Source organism: Neopelma chrysocephalum, unplaced genomic scaffold (assembly GCF_003984885.1).
Source record: "Neopelma chrysocephalum unplaced genomic scaffold, ASM398488v2 Primary Assembly neopelma1_23b, whole genome shotgun sequence".
In the NCBI taxonomy this organism is placed as follows: domain Eukaryota; kingdom Metazoa; phylum Chordata; class Aves; order Passeriformes; family Pipridae; genus Neopelma; species Neopelma chrysocephalum.
In genome coordinates, this window is record NW_020897692.1 from 1,333,482 (window position 1) to 1,350,739 (window position 17,258).

Below are 17,258 nucleotides of genomic sequence, written 5' to 3' on the forward strand. Positions count from 1 at the left end.
CAAGTCAAAGCACTTCCCTTGCACGAGATTATATAAATCTATATAAATTATATAAAAAGTCTAAGTGAATTTTTATGTTACAACATTTGCAATACATTGCAACTACTTCAAAGCTACTTGATATACATTTCACTTATATAAAGTTATAAATACTTTTGTCTTCATGGATAGCAGTAGAAAAACTAACTTTTTAAGTGTCAAGAATGTTTCTTACATCTATGGCAGTTTCCAGTATTTTTCTAGTGCTGCTTCTAAAAGAAAACAGAAAACCACTTGTTTTGAGTAGGTTTACGACTTCTTAACAATTGCCTCATTTCTTTGCTAGCTTAGGGGGTTTTTTGGTTTTCAGCTGTGTAACCTAGGGATCATTGCAGTGAACTCTGTAATGAAACCACCATGTCAATGGCTGCCATTCCCCATTTAGCCATTCCACAAAGTTGAGTTCTGATTCTACTGTCATTTATGCATAGGGATAATCCCTGATATGTTCATGTGTGGCTGTACTTATACAAAAGACAATCCAATTAATCAAAAAAAACTGTTGCTAAGTCCAAAATACTTGTGAGCAATAAATCAAGTATGTTAAAAGTTTCATTTTCTTTTCATTCATTTCCTTTTTTTCATATGTTTGAACCAATAGTCTGTCTCTTCTCTGCAGGTATTTAAGGAACAAGTAGTATTTTTAGAATTCTACTACAGTACTGATACATGATGCATTTTTTATGTAGATTTCTAATTCCAAATATTACTAAGTAAACAGGGTCTTACAGACTGTATTTAAAAAACAAACACAAATCTGATCAGTTTTCCGGTCTATCCGAGGTGCTTTAACAAGTTTCTCAGAGTAAAGCTGCCATTTGTCATCTATTAATTTTGTCTTTTTGTCTGTTATATAGTATTTGACAAACATGTGAATAAAACATCCAGCCATTTGGAAAATTACATTGTTTATAAGCTGTTTGTTGTACAACTGAGTTCACATATTTTTTCCTTTCATCTTGTATGACGACATCACTGCCCATGGAAGAGCTCCCTAGAGATGATTCCGTATCCTTGAATACTTAAGCTACCTGGCTTGTTTCCCCTGCCTTGCCATCTGTGGCACAGGGCACAGATTAAGACACAGTTTGTTCCCTTTACAAGAACTGAGTTCTGTAATTCTGTGGTAAGACCAGGACCAAGAGTGGGGCTCCCTCACATCCCCAGTTTCAGTAGCGGCTGAAAGCTTGCCCATCCATAAGCACCACTCCACGGTTCCAGCTGGAACCTGGAACTTGGTTCCCTGTTGTGTCAGTCATCACTGGACCCACTTAAAACCTCTGCAACACTCCTGTCCATGGAAAGCCTTCTCGATCCTACCATTCCTTGCGACACAAAAAGGGAAAAGTCCAGAACACTTCAAATAACAGTAACATGTAGCATAAGTGGCACCGACAAATCTTACAGTGAAATCAGTACAAAAGTTTCTTGAAGCTTTTGATTTTTTATAGATTTATAGAGGATAACTTACTCTGTTACTCCATGTGGGTGTTAATGTTTACTTTTTGCAATGATCAGAGAGATTGTGGATGTTTTAGGCATTTACATCCATGACGCTAAAGAAAGGGAAGGCAGTGATCGCAGCAGTAAGTAATGTGCCGGCTAATGAAAATCCCTGTCCCACAAACGAATGCAACCACTCAGTCCTTGCCTACGGGATCACCCCCAGTGTCCATAGAAGAAGAGCTTTGCCGTTTGCCACGGGTGATTTTGGTGTATCTTTAACCATTAAACTAGGAAAATTTCAAGGTAGATCTCACGATAACTTAAAAGTTAATGTGGATATTGAGAATAAACTACTTAGGACAACAGTCCTGCTTCACGAACGCTCCATATACGCATACACTGACCTGACTTGGCATGCTGACACTCTGCAGCTGTGCAACACTGAAGTTACTTGTGTATTTCAATGTAGGATCCTTGCCCTGAGTCTGTCCGTTTATACCACTTATGTCTTCGTACACCGTCTTTTTGTACCTCTTCATGTCGACTCCACCCTCCGCACTGGAAACACTGGAAACTCTCTGACCACCAGTTAGACCACCTGCGGAGGCCACGGAGCTGATGAGCTTCCCACAGGTCTCCCCACATTAGCGCAGCCGGGGAGGTGAATCCTCCCCACGGCTCCCAGGCAGGAGCGTCCCCGCCTTCCCGCCCCGCCTCGGCTGCCATGGAGAGCCGCCAGCGGCAGCGACCGCCGGCGCTGCCCGAACTAAAGATGGCGGCGGGGCAGCTCTGCCCTACCCGCCGGGGGAAGGGAAAAGAGAAGAACCACCCTACTGCCCGCGAGCCCTCAGCAAAGATGGCGGGACAGGCGTCCATGTATGGCAGGCGAGGGTCAGCACCGTTACACGCTTCACTTCCGGGTGCGCGGCAGCGGGCGCCATATTGTCTTGTCCGTGAAGACGAGGAGCGAGACCGAGGGTAGCGCGGCCGCGGAGCGGCGGCACCGGCGGCGGGAGGCAAGGGAGAGCGTAAGTAGCGGGTCAGGCTGTGCTCGCCAGCGCTCCCGGGGGGCAGGCGGGTGTCGCTGACCCGATCTTCCCCCTTCGCTCCTCCTCCGAGCCGCGCCGGGAGGGCGCCGCGCGCCGCGGCGGCGGCAGCCGCTCGCCAGGCGTGAGGAACAGGCAGCACTGCCAGCGGGAACCGGCGGCCTGGACGAGAAGGGACGATCCTAGAGTCGCTCGCCCTCCCCCGCCGCCCCCCGGGGGGGGCGGCGCGCTGCGCATGCGCGGCGGGAGGGCCGATGGGACCCCCCCCCCCGGGATCCCCCCGAGATCCCCCCGGGATCCTCGTGCTGTGCCCCCCCCGCCACGGGGTCCCGGTGGGCACGGGCCGCCGCCCGCACTGCGCATGCCCCGGGGCCGCCCCGGCACGGGGCACCGGGAGAGGCCAGAGTGGAGCGCGCGGCCCGCGGGGACAGGAATTCCGGTAGTCTGGGATGCTGGGAGCGCGCACCCGGCCCGGCCGTGCCGGAGGAGCCGCCGGGTGCGCGGGGGAGAGTGTCCGCTTGTTTTAGCCGATAACCCAGTTAGGGAAGCAACATGTGCACCGGGATTCGGTAGTTGGCTGTGTCAGCAGCTTGGCTCCTGCGGATGAAATGTATTTGCAGGATATTTGTGCTGTTTCATGCGTTTCATGGCCGTTCCTGAGTTCGTTCCACTGGAGGGCTCCAGAGAACTAAAATTACCAATATCCTCACACGCAGCAGCAATTTTAAGATACCTGGACCTGGTTCAGTAGCTTGGCAAATGGATCCTCAGACAGACCACGGGATTGGAAGACTTTTTGGTTTCAGCACTTCCCCACGCAGGTTTTCTGTACTTCTTTAGACAATCCCACAGAGTTGTTGAAGTGAAGTTTGATGGGATGTGCTAGGCTTTAAGTTAAGGATGGAACCACAAAAATGGTCAGAGGGCTGGAATCCCTCTCCTATGAAGACAGGTGATGAGAATTGGGATTATTCAGTCTGGAGAAGTGAAGGCTCCAGGGATACCTTACTGTGGCCTTTCAGTACCTAAAGGGGCTGAATAAGAAAAATGGGGAAAGACTTGTTACCAGGGCACAGGACAAGGGTCAACAGTTTTAAACTGAAATATAGCTTTAGACTGGATATAAGGAAGAAATATTATAAGAGTGGTGAGAGAGTGGAACAGGTTTTCCAAAGAAGCTATGTGCCCCATGATTGGAAATGTTTAAGATCAGGTAGAATAGAGCTTTCAGCAGCCTCGTTTCCTGCAAGATGTTGGACTAGATGGTCTTTGAAGGTCCCTTGCAACGCAGACCATTGGATGATTCTATGATGTGCTACCCCAGCTGAAATTTACCAGGTTTCTGTAACAAATTACAGAGTATTCATCCACCTTGGTTGTTGTTCATTTCTTCTCTTAGGCTTATACCTGTAAATCTTTTCAAGCAAACAACTTTATTCGAAGGTGTGGGATACAGTGGTAAGTGTTGCCCTAAAGGATTTGTTTTAAGGCAAAGGGTCAGCTACCTTTCAAAGGTGGGTGAATGGTGGTCTTCAAGGCATAAGGCATGTCTGCATAAGGCAGACAGTGTTCAAACATCATTTTACCAAGACAGGGTTACAATACCAGTCCAGCCAAACTGTTGTACTGTTGGTAGGAGTAAGAAACCCCTTTTGAATTTTGAGGTCAAGCTGCACTAAAGGTGGTGCCTCTTGTGGGGGTTATAAATGCTGCAGCTCCCCTGACTGTGGAACAGAGGAGGAACTGAGGGCCTCAGATTTGTCCAGGGACAAGTTGGTGCGATAACTGACCATTCAGTGACAAATCAGAAGACAAGCCTCCTGAGTTCTAAATTGTTTGGTACAGCAGCAAGCCTTGTGTCATCTCTGCTATTATGTCATTACAAGACTTCCTGTATTGTCCTTATCTCATAGGACATGCAAACTCCTGCTCTGATAAGAGTGGTTTCTCCTATTTTGGCAGGGTTTAGGAATCCACAAATTTAGCACAGTTCTGCAATTTTTGGGGGATTAACTCACCTTATAAGCTGTAGTGGTAGAGTGGAGTCATAGCCATGTTTAATTTTTAGTTAGATGCAGGATTATGTAAAGATACTATGGAGACAGGAGTGCCCAGTCTCACTTCGTTTCATGACTGAGGTATATTGTGATCGTAAATCTGCCTTTGGTGATGCGTAATACTGTGGGTAGGTGCTATTAAGCATTTTTAGTTTCATCACTAGCTGGTCCTTCATTAAGTGACAAGTATATTTATCACTGGGGGCAATACCTGCTCATAACCAGCGAGGAATAGTTGTTTGCTTGCTTAGTTATTGGTACTATACGTTTTTTGTGCAGAGCATGTTGATCAAGGAGGAAGTTGCAGATGGACAGTTCACTTCGGGGGAAAAAATAACGCTATGTTACATGGCTAATTGAAAATCTAGCATCAGGATTTCCAGCGGAATGATACATGAAAAAAATGAGATCAAGACTTCTTTTTTTTTTTTCCCCCAAACTCAATAGATCCTTGACTTAAACTAAAGAAGTTATTATGATGTTTCTGTGGTAGTAAATATTCTAGCAGTGGGTTTGGTGCTTTATGATAATCAAAACGTGTTTGTCCTTACGTCTTTGATATACAAAAAATAAGGAAATTTTACCTGATTTGCCAATATCTGGTCCTTTTGTTCTTTTTAAAGAGTTGGCTTCAGCTCAGTGGATATGTGGATTTAAGTTTGAAATAACAGACCTTGGAAGCTATACTGTTTGAGTGACTCACTGAAGAAGATTTCATAGTACTTTTTTTTTTTCCTTTTTTTTTTTTTTTTAATTTGGCCCTTGTTCAGCCTACTTCATCTTGGTAGCACTGTAAATATTAGTCAGATGTGCTGACACGTGAACCAGGTTCTGGAAAACTTCATAGATACCGAACCAGCTGTTTTCATCAGTTGTTTTTCTTGTTCTGTATTTTGGATCTTGGTTACACATCTGGAAAGCCTCTATTCTTCAATCTGAGAAAGAACAGTTCTGATGTTAAAAAATGCAGTGGAGTAACTGAAGTTGACTTCCACCATTTTAGTGATACACAGCTGTAAATGGGCTGGAAGAATTTTACATGATTTTTGACTGGATGTCTTGCTACAGATGCCAGCAGGCACATTGGTGTAGCTTCTGGTCCTCAGGAGAAGAAAAGATGGGCATTAAATGCCTGAAACAATATTGGGTGGTGCTGTAGATGATGTATAGAAGTCTTTGCCAAAAAAGTGTGATGGGTGAAACAGAGTAGCAGGAAAGACAGTTACTTTAACTTTTTCTGATTTATTGCAGACTTAACTCAGGCCATAAATATTTAATTTCCCAATCAGTAACTGAGTATAATATAGTAGTAAATATTAACTCTCCCAAATAAAATGGAAACTGGTTTTGTCTGAGTGATGGCATGCAGTTGTTCTGACTCTGAATATGTCTCTGCAGCCCCTCTATAGTAACTTCTAGGGTTTGTTCCTATCCAACTGCATAGAATGCAGTGCTTTTCCACACTCCCAGATCTTTTCAACTTCAGAGGTGTTCTGAATTACCTGGGTCTCCCATGTCAAGACCTCCAGATGATAATTCTTGTGACACCCTTTCTGCATTAAATTATTCTTTATGGAAGGGGTGCTCCTTTTGGTATGTGAGGCCATTTTTCCTTTGCAGTTCTCTCTTCAACCACATCTGTTATGTATGGATTCTTACAGAAAAGTATCCTTTATTCCAGTGACACAGTCATGGAAGAAGTGCTGAATTTACATTTCCTTCCAGTTTGGAGTACATTGAGATAGATGTTCTTGGAGTTCGTACAACATGTGTCCTTTATTGTTTTCAGATTCCATCTCAGTTAAATATTGATAATACCATGGATGAGCTGCTCTATGTTGCATGTTTGGGAGAAACGTGAACTGTTGGTGTATCCCTAGAATATTTATTGAGGTCCTTCCAACTTCATCAGTGATGTCTGTGCTGTCATGACCCTTTTGAAGCAATAGCATAGTGGCAGGAAGGGGAGGGGGAAACATCCCCCAGACAACACTTGAGCTTGAAGTCATGGAGGTACTGGTCTGATTCCTGTCTTTTTATTAACTGCTTTGCTCCAGGTGTTGTGAAGGTATGATTTGATTTATCCTGTTTGCAACTGAACCGTTCCACAAAATTCATCATGGAAGTTCATCATAAGCCTTCAGTCACTGTGCTAAAACTCCACAGAGTCAGTAACAACTATCTTGAATGAAAGGAAAAGGTCTTACATTAGAATAAGGTGCTCACGTGAAAGATCTGTGGGTTCCAAGGAGCTCTGCTTCTGAGACGTTTCCGTTTTCCTTTAAATCCATGTCCACAGACTATGCTTTTGAGATCCTTCTCGAGGTGTGATGTGGATGACTTCTGCAGTCCAGGAATTCTACAAAGAGCATCAAGTAGAGACTGATGTGCCTTTGCTGCTTGTGTTGTCTTAAGCTCACACCAAGAGATTACCTAGCTAATGAAGCTGATTATTTAATATTAATTTGTTTCCAAACCAGTACTTGCAGTTTATGACAAATCAGGACTCCTATCCCTTGAGGTCTTTCCCTTCAACTATTCTGTAAACCTGAATATAGTCAAAAAGTCATGGCTGCACTGGCAGGTTATCTTAGAGGAGATGGGACATCTGCTTATTTGTTTTGTTTTTGGTTTTTTTTACCTGGATATCTGACCTATGAATGGAGTATCAAAAAGGAGTGTGTTGTCTTTAAACCCTGGGGTGCCAAGACTAGCTATGTAGGGGTTCTCAAGTGTGCAGTGTGCCCTGGAGTTTCAGCTTCTTTGTTTATTTAGATAATGAATACTTCTTTGCTAAAGTGCAATGGCTGTTTGGAATGCCTGCAAGACAAGATCTTTAGTCATTAGAAAAACCTCTGCAGCCATGTATTGGAGCTCAGTTTACAAGTAAAACTTGTTAGGCCATCTTGTGTCATATATTGACCTACTCTTCAGGAGCGATGTGTCCTGTGATGCAGCAGCCTCCCCAGAAATCACTTGATTATTGGCTGTGGTTCTGTAGGTTCCAGAGTTATTAATCCACCTGTCTACGGGGTTGAATAAACCGGACTACCGGATGCTGAAGATCTGGTCAATCGATGTTGATGTCTGATGTAGGAGTTCCCAACCGGAATGTCCAGCTCATGACACTGCAGAAGGTGCATGCCACTCTCCTCCTAGGGACAGCCTGAGTCGTAGGCCTGATTTCTTGGGAGTCGAGTTAGTCGAGCTTCTAACAAATACCTCATGTAATTTCATCTTCCAAAGAATACTTGTTGCTCATTGCTAAGATATTTGACTTCCATGAATTTCCTGGAAAGTCATTCAGAATCTCCATATCTCTGCTGCAGAAACCATGGATGTGTGAGGTATTCTGCATAGTTTCGATTTTGTGTAACATTCATGTTGAGGAGAAGCATATTGTCACAGTAATGGGAATTTCTTAGAAATAGCAAGGAAGTGTCTGCAGGAAGTCCTCATCTGGGCAGCTAGGTGTGGTTAGTTATCTTCCTGGTGGCCTTCTGGAGTGGAGCTAACTTCCTAAGTCTTTGTGCTTTTTGTCTTGGACTAGCTGTGTGAATTGGAGCAATTCAGATTATCCATTAAATTGATTAAATTGTATTAAATTGATAAAAAAGATCTTGATTATCTTTTCAGGGGAAATGTCTTGGCTTTTTCAGCTCTAATGCAGCGAATGTCATAAGGCACTAAGGAAGATAGTATCTCCGGGATAATAAGAAGGCTTTGTCTTTTGTCATTCACAGAACTGAGTCTTGACTGCTCCTTTCCATCGTTGAGAGGTCAGGGCATAGCTACCTCTGCACAAGTGCGTTTGGACTGGATAACAGATTTTATGAGCTTACACTATGAAACTGCCGAGGTAGAGTTGTTTGAGGAATCTGAGTGAATCTGTTACTGCTCAAGGGCTGTTGGCGGCCTTGTCTTAAAAATGACCCCATCTTCGATATCAGTGGGCAGTGAGCTGCAGTGGCCCTCACCAAGCACTGTGCTATTGGGAAATTCTCAGGAAACCGTGTGCTCTTCTTAACAGGTTGCATTCCTATTGGTGTCAAAATCTAATTTGCTTTAAGATAACTGTGTTTTGTGGGAAGTGCTGGGAGGAGTCTCCCGGAGTTAAAGGTGAGCTTGTGAATTATTTCTCAAAACTGTGTTTACTGGTAAGTACCTTCTAATTGTATGCTTTTCAGTGTGTGATGTGTCTGGACATATCATACCACTGCATCAGAAAATATCTTATGCAAACAAATGGACAGGTTGAAGGAGATGCCTTTTTTCCCTAAAAGAGCAAGTTAATACTGAGAGGTAATCTGTAACTGAGCTGAAGTCACAATCAAGGAGAGGAGTGGAAAGGGGCCTTTTAAAATATCTGATCTTTCTCTGTCTTTATCCAACAAAAAGTTAGGTTCAATACTGTAGTAAAGAGTTTGACAACAAGTTTAAATTTCTTCTGAGTGCTATTGGCTCTCGGAAGTTGCTGGAGATCAAGGTAAGTCCAATCTATGTTACTGTCTCAGCTTTTATCATTAGCAGGGGAGCCTTCCCCAGCAATCCTCTCAAGAGTGGCACTTTTCATACCAGTAATTTGCTTTAATGAAACTTCAGGAGATCCTGGCCCAGCCTTTGAATAGGAGAGTTTTTTTTTTTAAAATAAGCAACACGCAAAAGAACCTATTTCAGAATGTTTGCTCTTAAAAACTCCAGCAAAATTTTGAGATATAACATGAACTTTTCATAATAAATTAGGTGCATGTAACTGAAATTAGATGCGAGTTGATGAGGTGTTTTGCTCATGTGATTGTGCTTCTGTACAAAACAAGAAGAATCCTGAATTGGCTTCTGTTTCTTCATTGGTAAACAGATTTTTAATAGATTCAGGTTCCTGTTCCTCAGGGAATGGCTCTTGAAGCACCAATAAATGTTCTTTTGTTTGTTTGTATTAGCTAGAGAGAGAGAGAAAGCAAAAAAAAGGCTATGTCCGGTTGAATTGGAGGGTAGAACAGCTAAGTAAAAAAACCTTAACCCATCATCATGAAGGAGGGTAGTAGCTGCGTTTGCCTTTGTAATTAGGTACCTGTAAAATGGATCCATTCTTTGAACCTGTTTGCTTTTCAAACCTGTTGTGTGCAGTAATGATGTCAGAACCAGTGTGTCCTAATGACTTCTCAGTTGATGTACCCCTCTGTCAGTGTCTTGCTAATGTTTGAATTGAGTAGATTTTAGCCAGTATTCATCTTCCCCTCCCCCCACCCCCTTTCAGTGGAAAATAAGGCCTTTCACTGCGATTTGGATGCTCTGCTATGTATTTGGCCTTGTGTCACTAGTGGGAAATAGGCTTAGAGCTGTCCATTGTGTTAGGTGAAGCTTCTTTCTTTCAGGTGATACTGCTTTGGGAACTTCATTGGGAATTAAAACTTGTTTATAATTCGTGGGACAACAACCTGAGTTAGTGCTGGCAATGCAGATTTTAATAAGGTGAGAAAGGACATTGATTCTCTTTTCTGCATTATTAATTACTTGTGTCTCAGGAAAATAATGTTTGTTTCTTGTCACATACATTAGTACAAGAGGTTTCAGCTATTTCAAGCCTTGAAGTTACTGATTTGTTGGGAAAGAGGCACTGTTTGTTGGATTGGGATTTGTGTCCTCATTCCCCACCTCAGTACTGGGGCTGAATCCCTTGCAGTAGTTTTAAAATTACCGAGAACAAGCTCTGTTTTCTTCATTGTGTTTTGTGGGTTCTTTTTGAAGGAGTTTGTGCCCTTTTCAATATGTGGCACTGAGGTTCAAGAGTGTTTTGGTAACTCTCACATCTGGTTTGTTCATTATTGTATGACTTGGCTTGGTCTGTTTTTATTTTTGACATCTTTAAAATAGCATCAGTAGCAAAAGAAACAGTCAGTGATGTGTGATGGGACAATACCAAGAATCTGTTGAAAAGTTCTTGCATGCTCAGTAAAGTTTCACAAGCAGAATACAAAGTTTCATTACTTTTATGTAAAGAAGAGTAACATCAAATAGCCTAAGTACTTGTTTAGTTACCTTTTAGAACATGATAACTGAAAATGAAGAGCTTAAGCCAGGGGCCTTTTTGCCTCTGAAACTTAAAAGCAGATGAAACCATTAAACACTGCAGTGCTTAGCAAAACAATTTTTGAAGGTGATAAACCATCTTTAAATGCCTATAGCCTCCCTGTAGTAAGTGCAAAAAATTATATCAAGTACCTTTTTCATGTTTACCTTATACTAGTTGATGAAAACTTGGAAAAAATGCGGGAAAACAAGTGGAGAACAAAAAAGCAGGGGAGTCTGTTTCTCAGAAGATGATGGTGTCCTGTTGTTCCAGGTCACCACATAGACAGAGGCCTTAGAACAAACCTCTTCTGTTCACTGGCTCTGAGCAGTGCATTCTAAAATACGTCATTTAGTCTTCATTACTTAAATATTTGGTTACATGAGGTCTTCTCTTTTAGCCTGTATATGTTAAGATTAGTTTTATAAACATTTTAAGATGTTAATTTTATTCCTTCCTTGTCCAGTTCCTATTTTTGTAAAAACACGTTGCTCAATAACCAAGATGGGTTGAAATAAACAGAAAATTAGAAATACTTTTTGGCCAGTTTTCACGTGATATTTGAAAAAGGACTTCTGCAGGTATAGTTGCATAAAAAAAGTGATGTCACTGCTCAAGCACTTGTGTGGTACATATTTCTGATTAGTAAAGGATGTTTTTATACTGAATTTGGTAATAAGTCTGTGTACTTGAAAGCCAGCATGTTTTATAGTTGCCAGTCTATGAAAAATCAAGATTTTTTCAGGCAAACAGTAAAAGTACAAATGCAATACAGAATTAAAAGCTTTCAAATACAGTTCACAAACTAAAATTATCAGTTTCAAATGGCAGTGATTTTAAATCAGTCTGCTCTGGATGGCATAAATTGAATTAATCAAATGTTGAAGTTCTTCAAGGTATTATACTGTTGTTGCTGTCTTGTCATACTGTTGTGCATCAAAATAGAAACCAGTTCCATGCCTTGACCTATTGCTTTGCACTTCCCCACCTGATTTCTCTTCCCAGAATAGCAGTAATAAGGTGAAATAATCTCTCTAGGGAAAGTTGAAGACTGGGAGCCATATTATATTGCAGAGCCCTGGAGAAGCAGCTATGTATGCTAACAACTAAAACCCAACTGCGTTTTTCAGTCTGGCCGTGAAGCCAGCTGGCACTGAGTGAAAGCCTCTGATCTTCCAACCAGAATGGACTTGTTCTAAGTGCTCACTGGGTCTCAGGTTCGTGCTGACACCTGAAATGTGCTTGGGAGCAGCCCAGAGGAGTGCTGGGTGGCCTGGGGTCAGTGCTGTTCTGTAATGGGGAAATGGTGGGGTCCTCCAGCACCACTTCCCTTGGACTTGGCCTCAGTGTCCTAGGGCATGGTAACTTGCTGACAGCGAAGCTAGGAGGGGACTGAATGCTGCTGCTGTCAAAGGTCACTGTCTTCTGTGTCTCTTAGTCACCATTTCGAATGCCAGTTGATGCAGCTGCAATGTAATTTATCTCCCCCACAAAATTTATTTGAATACCTTTTAAAATAATAAGGCAGTTGCTGTCTTGAACACTGGTTATACTGAGATGTGGAGGCATTTGTTACTTTGGACTTTCTTAATGATCTAAAGTGGTACTTCAGTTTGTCCACAGTGAGGATCAAGGCCTGAGAATAAAAAAATAAAGGTCAGAATACTACGCATCCATTTGAGTTGAGAAACAGATAGGTAATTGTGTTAGCTAGAACATGTTAAAAAAAAAAAATCCAGAATGCCTAAGATTTTAGGACAGAGATAGAGCCAGTTCAGTAAAAATAAATCTCATCTGATCCTATCAAGTAAATCTGTGTGTAGGAGGTTCCAATTCAGTTGAATTTGTAGAGGTGCTTTTAATAGTGTTACACTTTCATAAGAGAAATTGATATTTAACAGTTTAAGAATTTTTTTTTTGCATTCAGTTGTACGCAAAGCTGTCTCTTACATTATTAGTGAAACAATTTAAACCCTTTGCTGAGTTTATTTTAGTGTAATTTCACAAACTTGTTGCAACATACCATGTATGGAGGTAAGTAAGTGCTACCAGAATGACTGAAATATATTTTTGTTATTGCAAGTGTGATTTAACAGCTAGAAACAAAGAGAGCAGCACTGTGAGGCTGTGCAGTGCAGTGGGAGTCTTGAACCCCAATTGTTACAAATTTAGGATGTAAACAAGTTTATTTTGACAATTGAAAGAATTTGTATCCTAGATGGAAAGATGAACTGAGAGGAGATAGAAACAGTTACCTTTTTCTTACCTTAGGGTGAAAATAGTATGAGAGGTTACTTCTTCATACATATGAAATATGTATATATGAATACCCAGAGAGCTAGTTGTGGCAAGGCCAGCTTAAATGTTGCTTTAAGTGCATTAGTAGCTACCCTTACACTCAACTGGTGTAAGAAAGTTATTTCCTAGGTACAGATGAAAATTAAAAAAAAAAGAGAGAGAGACAAAAGAAAGGGCAGGGTCTGCACTTATTAAAGGTTTGAATATCATAAAAATATAACTGAAATGGGAAGAAGCCACCATACTTTATTTGTCAGGAAAAGATAAAGAAAATAATAAAGTAGGTTTAGCCCAGTGCTCCCCTATGGCCAAAGTTGAACTAGTCTTGTTTAAAGCTGCCTCAAAAAAGGGCATTTGCTACTGAATTTTTCAGAGCCATGCATGTGTAATTTTTGTGCAGTGTTGAAAGTAAGTGGTCTCAAAGGTGATCTACAGTTTTTTAAGATAAAAGATTTAATTTGACCAGAAGTATGCAAAATACGAGCTTGTGTTCCTCTCTGCATGGCCCCTGATGTTACATACAGCTCTTTGTGTTGTGCAGTTCTGTCTAGTGATGCTTTCTTCCTATGCAGTCATGCAGTTATTTATGTGAGTGGATAAGCACTAAGCACAAGATGCTTTTGCAAGCAAGATCCACTGTAATTGCTTTCTCTGCCTGCCGAAAGCAGGCTCTGCCTGGGGTCTGCATGTGTCCTGCTCCGTAGGAGCGGCTGGGGTTGTGTTCCTGGCTGGCCACCCAAGTAGCACTGGCTGCTTTGAACTGGTTTGGTCTGAAGCAGACAGGCTCTGTTAATCTATTCTGTATCACACTTGGCTGTGAGCCATGACTAGATCTTGTATGCTGCTCCTGTGACTTCAGGGAATGAATTTTTGTCTTTCTTTTAAGTTTGGAGCATTTGAAACAACCTACATGGTTGATGTTTTAATGGCATGTGCTCAAGGATTGTATGTTAAATTCCATGAGGATATATTTATTGAGTGGGAAGCCTGTTGAGAAGTTCTTAACAGACTGGGTAGGACAAAGGGAGTCTCACTCAGTGTGTTCCTACCCATACTGGGTTTTGGGAACAGCTTCTTGAGAGAAGTGTTCCCAGAACCATGCCCAGTCTTTGCCTTCAGAAAAGCTGTTTGGAGCAACGTAGGTGGCCGCTGTCAGGTCCTCCATGTGTAGCAGGTCAGGTGTGCGCCAGAGGTACGAATAACTGGAGGGAACTGGAATGCCATTACAGGCGCACCTGCCTGGACTGCTGTGCCTCAGAAAATTCTTGCAAAGCTGGTCCTGGAGGACCACTTACAGCAGGTTGTGGAGCTTTGCTGTCTGGACCTAGGGCTGCTGCTCCTTGCTCAGTGAGGATATACAGCACAGCAGAAATTGTTTCTCGTGATTTTAGGGGACCATGTGGTAATTGTGCAGTCATATTTATTTTTCTTTCTCAGATTTGAAGGAATATATTATTTAGAAATTATAATGAGCCTGTACAATGCATAAAATGCATGTCGACACCATCTTGTACCTGTGCAGTTCTCCAGTGCAATCATTAACAATGTGTTTTACCATTTGGTGACTTCTGTCTTGCTTAACAGCCTTGCATGACACTTGTATAGAAAAATACACATCTTTTCCCTAAGAAGCAGGCAAAGACATCAAGTAATGCCTTTCATATTTTGACTTGCTTTAAATTGCATTTATTGTCAGATGAGTTCTTGTCTTATAAACTTGTCATATCTCTCTTTGAACATCATTTTGTTGTTAAGTTCGTTGCAAAAATACAGAGAAAGCATACTAGACTTCTGAAATCTTACAGTAATATTTTCAGATATTACTCTAAAGGATGAACCATTTCCTCCAGCTTAAAATATTAAGCCAGCATTGCTTCAGCTTGCTTTGCAAGGCTTAACTATATCTGCAGTTATGTAAGTTTCAGTTATGTGCTATTTCATGGGCATCTATTTAAACATACAACTATTATTTTTAGTTGAAATATAGACTATATAAAGACTTAAAAGATGTGGGATCAAGGTGGACAACCTTGGCAGCAATGGCCTTTGAACCAACAGCAGTGGATGCAGTCATTTCAGCACCAGCAAGATCCGAGTAAGTATATAGAAAGCTTTGTGGATTAATTTTTTTAATCTGTTGTCATTTGAGTTTTTGAATCTTTGTTACAGAGCATGACACATAGTTGCCCTTTTGTAGCTGCTCTCAAGATAATACATTTATGATGCTTTTCAGAACTCGAAAAAACAGAAAACATACGTTGAGTCCAAATGCTTTCACACCATTAATATATAATATGCAAAACAGAGGCAAGCAGCCTGAGTTATCCTAAACAAATTATCAACATTTTACCAGTCATACAGATCAACATTTAGAGTTCATTTACTTTTACAGAATCTATATCCCTGTCAGTTGTTTAGCCAAGTTGAATAATTTATTTGAGAAAATCTGCTTTTCTGTTTAGTACCTGTGTGGCAGAAGTACAGGTATAATGCAGATATATATATATATACAGAAAAACTCTCATTGGAAGACTACTGTGATGTTTGGTTTAGGTTACAACAGTGATAATCATGATCTCTTGTTTGGAATTTTTTTCCCCACCAAACACTTTAAACAACAGAACATAATATACCTTAAATTGAGAATGAGGTGACAACAATTCAAAATTTCAAGAGAAATAGAGAAAGAGATAAAGAGCATGGAGGTGTGTATTTAATACTAGGGCAGAGTGATGAGGCACACTGGTTTTACTCTTACTTAAATTTCTGTTAAATTCACTGGAACATTTTCCTGACTTGACAATGAGCAGAAGACACACTAGTGTTCTCATTTGAGAGTGAAATTTATTTACTGGTAGGAATGGCAGTAAAGAAAAAAATGGGGGAGAGAACTGTAACATAATATAGCAAGGGTTATACAAAGAGTATACATTAAAAAGTCATTTTGTAATGATGTATCTTTCTTGCACTCCAGTCTTCATTAATTTAGAATTTAAGGCTATGGATATTTATTTCTGATGTCAAAATTAGCTCACTTATGAAAAAAAGTGCATTTACTACCACCCATTCAGTGCTAATGTGAACCTAAAAATAATGTGCCTTATGGCATTTTGAACATGTGCAGAGAAACTCTACTTCAGCAAGTCTGTACACTGACATTTGCTTTGTTTCTTTTACTGTACACTGTGAATAAGTTTTAATGGTGCTCACAGTACTTGCTGAAGGTAAACGTTGCCCATTTCTCCTGAGCAATTAGACCTGTAATTAAAAAGTGGTGTTAAACTGTATTAAACTGTTACTGTGAATCGTAACCTTTTTAATTTCCTCTGTTTATTTTAGGCCAAATTGACTGGGCTGCATTAGCTCAAGCATGGATTGCTCAACGAGAAGCCTCAGGGCAACAGAATGTAGTGGAACAACAAGGAATGATGCCAAACGGACAGGATATTTCAGGAATAGAGTCTGGTCCAAACAACCATAATAATTTTCAGGGTGATCCCAACTTCAACAGAATGTGGCAGCCAGGTTTGTTTTCCCTCCTGTTCATTCCTTTTTTTCATGTAATGACATTTTATTCTTGTAAGACATTTTTGGGTGTGAATATGCCCTGTCCCTCAGGTTTCAAGAGGCAAAACTACCAGTTGACTAATTAACAAGTATCACAACTGCTACTTTCCAGTCAGGTGTTCTACAAAATGGGTTACAGTACAGAACAGTTATCAGAAGGGTCTGATAACACAACTCAGTAATAGGTTTATTCTATCCCTGTTGTAGGGATATGAATATTGTAGAAAGATGGTCTGAATTTCTTTATATATTTATTTCACTGGATCTTATTCTTCTTCTGTGTTACTCAGCTTTTCCTTAGTTTAAGCAATGTTATTCTTAATGTGTAAAAGTAGTCACACAAAACTGGATGGCTAGCCAAAGTTCTCTTGTATATTTACTCTGTTTCTACAAAGCTTCATCTTCCCTCTGTATCCTTCCAAGTTTCTTTTTGGATCCAAAAGTCCTTTGCACACCACTAATAAAAAACTAAAATGGCAATCTGAAAACCTAACCGGCAGGCAATTGATTTTGAAGGGATTCACGTCCCACTAGTGCAAACAGCATGTGTTATATGTTACTTGCAAGCTTTCAAGTCAGTTTGAACATGCAAAAAAAGAACAGCAAGTAGAAAAACTATGCTAACACTTTTTAGTTGCTACAGTTATGGATCCCATTAGGATGCAGATGGGAAGCACAGTGAAAATTAGAAAAATGGGCTAAAGAACTGGATGGAAGGTGAAAATTAACCTGAGA

The 17,258-nt window shown here is 41.0% G+C and overlaps 1 protein-coding gene across 2 annotated transcripts in view; it reads left to right on the top strand.

Moving 5' to 3' along the window:
* The first annotated feature begins 2,391 nt into the window (after nt 1-2,391).
* PNISR (PNN interacting serine and arginine rich protein) overlaps nt 2,392-17,258 on the top strand; it is a 28,126-nt gene continuing 13,259 nt past the window's right edge. Inside the window, exons 1-3 of one of the 2 annotated variants that reach the window (XM_027694612.1) lie at nt 2,392-2,513; nt 14,933-15,051; nt 16,296-16,481. In XM_027694612.1, coding sequence (XP_027550413.1) covers nt 14,964-15,051; nt 16,296-16,481 — 274 coding nt within the window. In that variant the 5' untranslated portion in view covers nt 2,392-2,513; nt 14,933-14,963. Of the gene's footprint in view, nt 2,514-3,031; nt 3,044-14,932; nt 15,052-16,295; nt 16,482-17,258 lie in introns of those variants that run through there. The other variant, XM_027694622.1, reaches the window with a different exon arrangement.